Source organism: Lygodium microphyllum, chromosome 12, assembly GCF_053477565.2.
Source record: "Lygodium microphyllum isolate KBCC chromosome 12, Lygodium_microphyllum_v1.1.10, whole genome shotgun sequence".
Lineage (NCBI taxonomy): Eukaryota > Viridiplantae > Streptophyta > Polypodiopsida > Schizaeales > Lygodiaceae > Lygodium > Lygodium microphyllum.
Genome location: NC_141146.1, coordinates 138,556,100 through 138,564,905, shown reverse-complemented (window position 1 = coordinate 138,564,905; position 8,806 = coordinate 138,556,100). Strand labels below are relative to the sequence as shown.

The window sequence follows — 8,806 nt, the reverse complement described above, 5'->3', positions numbered from 1 at the left end:
TTGATATTTTATGCATTATTGGCGTTAGGATCAACACTCTCGTCATCAGCATCCACATGCATGCTTGGTTTGTTAACATCCTTTGGAGCCAAAGGTTAGCATTTTTGTTTTTCTTTGCAAGTAGAACCATGTACATTCTCCTTCCCTTTTCACTACTTTTCTACTAGTGTCAATAGTCTCAATGATTTTCAAAGAGTCATGATTAAGGGTCTTCTCCTTTGGGGCATCAAGATTCTTTACATAATCAAAAGCTTCTTCTTGTTTGAGGCACTTCCTTGCAAACTTTCTTGATTCATGGAAGATGTAGGATGCATCAAGCAAAGGTGAGAAGATCTCATGGATGATTTATAATACTTGTCTTGTTCTGAATCTGCATGAAATCAAGAGCCTCCACTCTTCTCTCTCAACATAACACATGCTTTCCTATCACTTTTTATAGTTTGAGGCCAAGAATGGGTTATATAAAACTTTGTCGAGAGTGTCTACCAATGTTTTGATATCATATTCAAGGATAAAGATCAAATTTTAGAACGAAACTCAAATGGGATATTCCCATTGTTCTACTTCATTTGGGAAGAACCTTGCAATCCATGGCAAACCATGGATAAAGTTGCCTTTGCATCTAATAGAAAAAGAGATGATCCATTTCCTCAATGTTGTAAAGCCAACAAGTGCTTGCTAAAACCCCTTCCCAATGAGGTTAAAGTATCTTAGGCCGCATTAGGCTTGATAGGTACCTAGAAAATAGCTTTAAAAATCCTCATCTCAAGAAACCCTTCTTATGAAATAAAAGCAAAAAGAAGAAGTAGCAAAGTCATAATAGTTGTTGCAAAGAGGTTCAACAAGAGAGAGAGAGAGAGAGAGAGAGAGAGAGAGAGAGAGAGAGAGAGAGAGAGAGAGAGAGAGAGAGAGAGAGAGAGAGAGAGAGAGAGAGAGAGAGAGAGAGAGAGAGAGAGAGAGAGAGAGAGAGAGAGAGATTAATGTTACAAATAAGCTAAGCTTCTAAAAACTCATACAATACTTGTTGCAACCATCTAAGAACAACGATTTTGTGTTTGTATGACTTGACCTCAAAGAAGTCTTCCAAGCTATGGAGAACATAGTAAAACCCATGGTGTAACCAAATAAAACTTTGGTTTTACATTCACGGGTTGGGCCAAGTAAGCCACATACATGTGGAGAGAGAGAGAGAGAGAGAGAGAGAGAGAGAGAGAGAGAGAGAGAGAGAGAGAGAGAGAGAGAGAGAGATTAATGTTACAAATAAGCTAAGCTTCTAAAAACTCATACAATACTTGTTGCAACCATCTAAGAACAACGATTTTGTGTTTGTATGACTTGACCTCAAAGAAGTCTTCCAAGCTATGGAGAACATAGTAAAACCCATGGTGTAACCAAATAAAACTTTGGTTTTACATTCACGGGTTGGGCCAAGTAAGCCACATACATGTGGAGAGAGAGAGAGAGAGAGAGAGAGAGAGAGAGAGAGAGAGAGAGAGAGAGAGAGAGAGAGAGAGAGAGAGAGAGCAAAGGTGCTATGGTCAAACCTTCAACCTCTAAACACTTGGATAGATTGAGGCTCAAAGTGGCCCCTCATACTAGGGTAGAGGGGCCATAGTTGAACAAACAAGAGGCAATGCTTTGATCTCTCGACAAATATGAAAAATTGGTACTTTCTTCCTTTGCTAATGGTTGCCTTGTGAAAGCCCATGAACAAAACAAATTTGATGCATTAACACATCACATTTTTGAAACGCATAGGAAAATTTTGGCCTTCATATTGAAGACAAATAAAGGTTGTGTTTAGCGCATACAAGATCTAATGATGACACAATCATTTGAACTCGTATTAGTACACTAGACACCTACCATGTTGCCCACTACAAACCACTAGCCCAACCACACTTTGTTTAAAAGCATTCACATTTGTTTCGTTATTAGCCCTAGCTAGTGTTGAGACAATGATTTATTTATTACCTACCCTATGCGATGGATGGACTTGACCTAAAAGAACTGTGAATTCATTGGTAGCTACTACATTGTTGGGTTTCTGAATTACCTTGCAATAGCATGTGGTGCAAATTCAACTTGCCTAAAAGTATATAGTAAACCTGGGCTTTTATTGATGTTGAGCATGGATAGTGGCCCAAACTCTCTATCATGTTCTCCTTGAGGCCCACGCCTTTTCAAATTTGTTGATGGTTGTTGACCATCTTTTGGGCCATGGATGTCCTTGAGTGTCTTTTGGATGGTCTAAATCATCAATATCCTTTGCTTAATTGTTCACCGAAAACATATCTAGGAGTTGAAACAAAAGCCATCAACCTTGACGAGTCCAAGGTTTTTCCTTATATTTTACAACTTTTTGATAATACCATAATTATAATGAGTCTACAAATTTGAGATTAAAAATCTTAATGGGTCTAAAAATTTGAGATTAAAAATCTGTCCCCGACATGGCGAGGGTTTGTTTTTGAAATCCAACAAACAATTTGCTGTACACCAAACGTCGGTTTTTGTGAACACTATTGCTGACTCCCGTAACCCTTTAGTAAAGTGGTCCACGCTCCGAACCATAAATGGCAAAGGCCTGAATGGGCCATCTACTGTTGCGTGTGAACGCGCGCGTGTATTGTAGGCCATCGTGCGGGTGGCCTGTGAGCAGCTTTATTAGAGCAAGATCGCGCGCAGCAGGTTTGTCGATCCATGCCTAGATTAGGGCACAAAGCTCGAACCGTTGTTAGTGGATCAGGATCCAGGAATCAGGCAAACACTTATATGATTAATAACTATCACTAAATAAAACGGGGCGGTTTACCGATATCGCTATAAATAGATAGCTGGGCCTCGTACGTAAAATAATTCTCTAATGGGTTTCACATAAAATTTGGGGTGGGGGATTCGTGTGAGGTCGTTAATTTAATAAATAATTATTTATAAAGGTTGGCCGGGGTGGATTCGAGAATGGTGCGTGTGATGGCGGGCCTCTGGGGTGAGTGTTGGATAATGCAGAGAGCGAATCATGGTAAATCGTGTGAGGGATTCATTTTGAAGTAAAAGAAATCCGGTTCTGTTTTAAATGTACAACTGCAATTTCCTGCTAGGGTTCGTCTGTGTCTCCTTTTTCCTTGTGCCCATGGCCAGCTGAGATGATAGCTCCTCGCCCGTGAGAGAGATCTCAAGCACACGCTCCTCCTTCGTTCAAAAAAATGCACCTGCCACCACCCCCCTCTCAAGCTCGGATCATTCATTCATGCATGCTATCAGAATTGCAGAAAAGAAAAGAAAATGAAGGTTGCTGCACGTCCCCCGCATAGAGACCTTAGATGGGGAAAAGCAGCAGGAGACAAGGATGGATTGATTAAGATTTCTCGCAAAAGTCTTTGCCAGCAGCGCCCCCCTCCCACCATACGAAAAAAGAAGAGAGAGAGCTCGCAAAATCAATTCAAATTCCTTTCGCATATAGCCAGCAGTCAGCTTCTTCGTCTACTGCACGCAAACAACGAGACAGCTTGTGCTTTCTTTGTACCACACACATATCGGACTCTGCCTGCAGAGGGGCTCAATCTCCAACGACTGCTCTCTCTCTCTCTCTCTCTCTCTCTCTCTCTCTCTCTCTTTAACTCATATCCAGAGTCCATAGCCTGCACACAATCTTCCAGCCTTCCATGCCATCATTCCCCTCCCCCCCACCTATCTCAACCGGACGTGCAGAGGCGTGCTGCTGCTCCAGCTCCTATGAAATTGGTCCCCCCGGCGTCTGATCTTTTGCTGTGATGATGATGACCACCACAGATGGCAAAAGGTCATTCTCGGTGCGCTGACCGGAGCGCCATTTCAATTTCAAACCTTGCTCGGGTACGGCTGCCTCTTCTCCTTGATCAGGCTCCCCTTGTGTAGGTATTTGTGAGCTTGTTGCACAGCCTTCGCCCTTTTCTCCTTTTCGATCGAAGTGGCTTAGCTTAGAAGAGCCTTTCATGCCTGTAAGGATAGTAATTCCATCTCCATTTCTCCGTCTCGACTAAAAGCCTTCCACGCTCACAAATATAGAATTACCATCTGCACTTGGGACTATTTCTGAGACTTGTGAGAGTCCTCGAAGCCATTAGCAACCTGCTACGATTGCTGCAAACCTATTAGTGTTCGGACTATGGACATTGTCAAGTCCAGCAATAGGGAGGCTGCGCCCTTCTCGTCGAGGAATCGACAGGGACTCAAACTAGGTGCGTGCATGGGAGCTTTCTCGCAGCTCTTCGACTGGAACCGCGTTCTTGGAAGCAAGTCTTTAGCTACCACACTTCTTCCACCTGGTAAGCCAGTAATTTTGTATATTTCCGCGCTTTTATCTGTAAAGCCTGAACGTTCAATATGTATTGATCCTTTTTCGTCTGGTCTGCCTTGTTTACAACAGAGGTTTCCAACATTCCGTGCCGTAGAGATGCTGGCAATGGCCGTATTGCAATAAACAAATCGGTAAGGCTCCATACTTAACGTGAATAACATTCAGAATCTGCCCATATAGCATGTGTTTGCTGACAAGGACAGGTCTTGTTCTTCTGACGACAGAGGAAAGGTCAGGTTGCTGATTGCATATCCTCAATAGAGGCGTCCATGGCTGACCTAGCAAGTATCAAAGGCAAGTCGGGTGCGTCTTCTCATAACTCGCCGACGGAGCTTCGGCAGCTTTTATATGTGAAGCAGGAGCCTTTTGTGCTACAAGATGTGATACATGAGAAGAAACACCCCGTTAGAAGGAAAGAGATTGTCAGTTACGAAGGCAAGCGTGCTTCAAGGTCAAAAAATCGGAGCAAATCAGCAACTACCGAAAAGCTCTCATCGGCACAATCCGCAGGGCCTGCCTCTATGACGCTGACGGCCTGCTTGAGCACTTCAGCTGCGGATGAGAGCCGCCAAGAGGCTGCTGCGTATCCGAGGGGTCCTGTCGAAAGCATAGTCGCGATGCCATCCTCTCAACAGTTCGGCACCATGAAAGCGCTTGCCAAGAGTGCAGCTTCCAGAGCCGCATCGTCATCAGCAAACAAGAGCCCGTTGAAAAGCCCCAACAAGAAAGCCTTGTTGATGGAAGCAGCCGTGAAGATTTTGGAAGGCAGCAGCCGACGGTCAAGTAAGCAAGCCGCCACTGCTCGATGTCTCCTATTGGAGCTGGATAGCATCAAAGCAGAGTTCAAGCTTGCCAACAGCAGTAATGGAGGAAAACTCAGCGAGAAGTTACTCAATTCCACTTCTGTACTCAAAGATCTCAACAAGATCGATGGTGGAGGACCGAGGAACAAGTCATCACCTTCAAGAATTGAAAATCCACTTTCTTCTGGTGCAATGCCGAAGACCAAGCGCAGTGCCTCAAAGGCACGCTCTACCAATTTTGCATCCACGCAGTGCTCTCTCGACTTTGAAAGGGAGCTTGCAGAAAGACTGGAGAAGGAGTACGCCTCGCAGAGTACCTGTTCGGGGAAGGCCTTAGCATTCAACGTTTCCGGTCGACGGAAGGACCAGCAGAAAGATGGCGTAAAGGCTGATGGGCCCTCTACTGTAGGCGACGGTCGCAGCAGTTGCATTCAGGAACCGCTTGCTGTAGCAGCGACCGACAATGATAGCAACTTCCCAGCAGCAATACACGATTCTATCCGGGTCGCAGGTGGAGAAGCTGAAGGGTCTCCCTCAAGACTTCCCCGTTTGTCGCACTTGCCATGTGATACTGATCGCATGTCCATTCATGATGGACAACTTCCCCCTGATGATGTCGAGCTGACAAATAAAGCCAGCAGAACAACCAGCCTTTATGGATGTCTTCTATTGAGCGCTCCATATTCCAGAGCACTTGGACGAGAAATTTCGGAGTGTCCAGTGAGGGAGGAAGACCTATCGAAGGCGAACGCACATATTCGTCAGTCAGCAGCAGTAGACGCATGCGACCAGTCATCGACCGAACAGAAGCTTCGAACTTTGAGGATCTGTAATTTTAGCTGGTGGGAGCAAAAGGAGACCTGCATGGAGGCCAAGCAAGTCCTTGAAGTTCGGAAGGATCAACGTTGCGACGTGGTAAGCGTTTTCTATTCTACTGGTTTCCAAATGTTCTTCTCTAGTAGCGATTGTAAAATTGTTTGATTTATGGCTATTGTATTCAGGATTCGGAACCAGACGCGCTCCTCACAGCTGTGAAAAGTCCGCCTTTCCTTCGGAGAGTTTTCGACAAGGGAACTGTTATTGATCAGGCACATACCGACACGAACGATTGCACCTGCGTGGATGAATGCCAGCAGTTCAGCCCTGTATCCGTTCTAGATGCAGCTTTCAACTCGGAGGAAGACTCTCCTCCTACTAATGGCCACAAGTCCTTTTCCAGCTTTGAAGGTAACTGGACTAGCAGTACTAGCATTTTATTGGTTTCCATCAGCTAGATACATATATTCAGTCTGTCTAATCCTGTTTTAATCCATTTGAATTGCGACGTGCAGAATCCAGGCAGCATTTACTCGAGAATGTACGGCGATTTGAGCTCCTTGCTCAAATGGATCTTGAAACCTTAATGAAGTACGCTGATGAGTGCGAGGAGCTGGAGGAAGAAGATGAAAACGACGTTCGAGATGCTGTGCACATTCCCATTTCTAAAGGTCAAGAGCAAGCTCCTGAAGCTTTTCTGGATGACAGAGTTGGCGACTATCACTGCAGACTACTGGAGAAAGGCAATTGCTTGTCAGTGCCGGAAGCCGAAGAATGGGACAAGAATGACGATTCCTTTTGCTGTTTTGAAGGAAGGGCAAATAATGCTGAGGATCTATACCTACGCTTACAACAAGAACCACAGTCCAGAGCTTGGAAGCGCTCTTCTGCAGCTGTCCAAAAACACGGATCCTTGGGTCCGGCCGGGGACGGGGTTTTCTTCTTCTTTTTGGATCATAGCACAAGCACTGAGTCTGCTGAAGCATCATCCCCACTCTGTTTGCCACACCATGATCCTGATCATGCGGCAGTGGTAAAGTCCCAAACAGCTTGGATTACGGCTCCCACAGAGGTGCGGCAACAGCTGGAACAGCCCTCTTGCTGCCACGTGCCCAGCCTGGTGGGTGACCTCATGGTCGCGGACATCAGAAGTAGAGATCAAAGCTGGCGAGATTTTAGCATGGAGAGTGACGAGCTGGTCGTGGAGATAGAGAGCTATCTCATTGACCACCTCCTGAAGGAGCTCGCATTTGATCTCAAAGGCCAAATCTAGATAGAATCCTGGCGCATGTTTCGCTCAACTCACACTCGTTGAGCTAAATGCTCCGCCCCACTCCCTCCAAGTAAACATCATGTACTGTGTACAATATGTTAAACCTAACAGAAGGAAGAAGCAAAAGAACACCCCATTAAAAAGGAAAAAGTTCATAAAACAGGTTTTCGTTTCTCACGAGTCCTAAGCTTGCACTATGCAGTCACCGAAGCGAATCTGTATCGCGGCAATACTGACCACAGCTCCCTTTCACAACTTCTGACAGTTTAGAAGTACTCTGCTTCTTAATGTGCATTCTTCACCGTGGTTCATTCTAGGAATCTAGTCTCGTAAATGCTTTCAGATGATTAACTCGAGTCTTGTCGTCCTCGCTCCAATACTTTCTGAAAATGCGCTAGCATATCAGATGGAAAAGTATTAAAAACATGATGTCCTCACCGAAGAGCCATTAGGCATAAATGGTCTTAAAAACATGATGCAGCGCTGTCCTCACCGAAGAGCCATTAGGCATAAATGGTCACTAGGATTGACCATGGCCATTAGCCCAAGAGACTGCCCTAAACATCAAGTGATTCTTAGCCTTCTAAGTGTACACTACGACGAATTCTTGTGATGTTCCAAAAAGGCACAAAGGTAGGATTCTTATTCCAACTGCCATTAGATTGTTTCCAAGTAACTATCATGAAATCCAACCTTGAACGTTCTTCCAAATGGCTTTGAGCTTTTGCAGTTTTCCCAACATGGTAGGAAATAGTCTCAACTTTGGAATATTGAATAGAAAACACAGGAGAAACTAAGGGCCATTTATGGTCCCTCATAAGAAGCTTTGGTGCCACAATCTTCCAAAATATTTTAATTTAGCAAAGGAAACAATCATCCTTATAAAGAATGGCAAATTTGTTTTCTTCTAGAATTCCTACTAAATATTAAATGCAACAAGTACCCTTGCTAGTAGACTATTTGAATTTGACCTTGGCGAGAAGGATGCCCTTCACCACATAGAGAAGGCTTCCCTTCACCACATAACGTGTCTAATTGAAGCCTATAGAAAAGTTGGGAGAGGAGAGCCAATTCTCTTTGGCTATCCTTAATGTATGATTTTTCCACTTAACTTTCTTTTGTATTCACATCAAACCTATCCACTATATTTTTTATAGCCAACCAATTCAACCATTTGGAATCCCAAACATTCTACCAATAAAATAATTCCTATCATGGAGGAGAGCTTTGAATTCAAACTAGGCCAAAGTAGTCTACTCTAAAACAGGCAAGTGTTGAACCAAATAGATGATTGTAGACATGCATTTCCCTTAATAGGGTTCCTTAGCCTTTTGTCTTAGACAACAAATAATTCCAAGCATTAACTATGTTATTTGAAGTTGAAGATAGCTTAATTTTGAGATTGAGGTTAAAACATAATCATGTTCCACCAATTGACTCAAACACCATGTAGATCTGCATAGGGGAAATACTCAATCTAGGCCCATGCAATATCACAATCCAAAGCTAAGATGAATATGATTTTGGCAACCATTAAAAATCAAGTCTAAATCTCTTCTATGGAGTTGAAGGCTC

General features: G+C 44.0%; 1 protein-coding gene across 1 annotated transcript; it reads left to right on the top strand.

Annotated features, from left to right (window-relative positions):
* Nucleotides 1-3,088: 3,088 nt before the first annotated feature.
* Nucleotides 3,089-7,495, top strand: LOC148028342 (uncharacterized). The gene is made up of 5 exons (XM_087690162.1): nucleotides 3,089-4,307; nucleotides 4,409-4,470; nucleotides 4,564-6,057; nucleotides 6,144-6,369; nucleotides 6,474-7,495. Exons 1-5 carry the CDS (start codon nucleotides 4,148-4,150, stop codon nucleotides 7,229-7,231), a joined length of 2,700 nt encoding a protein of 899 aa, XP_087546288.1. The 5' UTR covers nucleotides 3,089-4,147; the 3' UTR covers nucleotides 7,232-7,495.
* The last annotated feature ends 1,311 nt before the right edge of the window (nucleotides 7,496-8,806 follow it).

What these genes read in the sequence shown, in the direction of transcription:
- LOC148028342 (XM_087690162.1), top strand. Translation starts at nt 4,148, where the DNA reads ATGGACATTGTCAAGTCCAGCAATAGGGAGGCTGCGCCCTTCTCGTCG. An exon ending in TACCACACTTCTTCCACCTG is followed by an intron (nt 4,308 to 4,408) that starts GTAAGCCAGTAA and finishes TGTTTACAACAG; the next exon opens with AGGTTTCCAACATTCCGTGC. An exon ending in GTATTGCAATAAACAAATCG is followed by an intron (nt 4,471 to 4,563) that starts GTAAGGCTCCAT and finishes TTCTGACGACAG; the next exon opens with AGGAAAGGTCAGGTTGCTGA.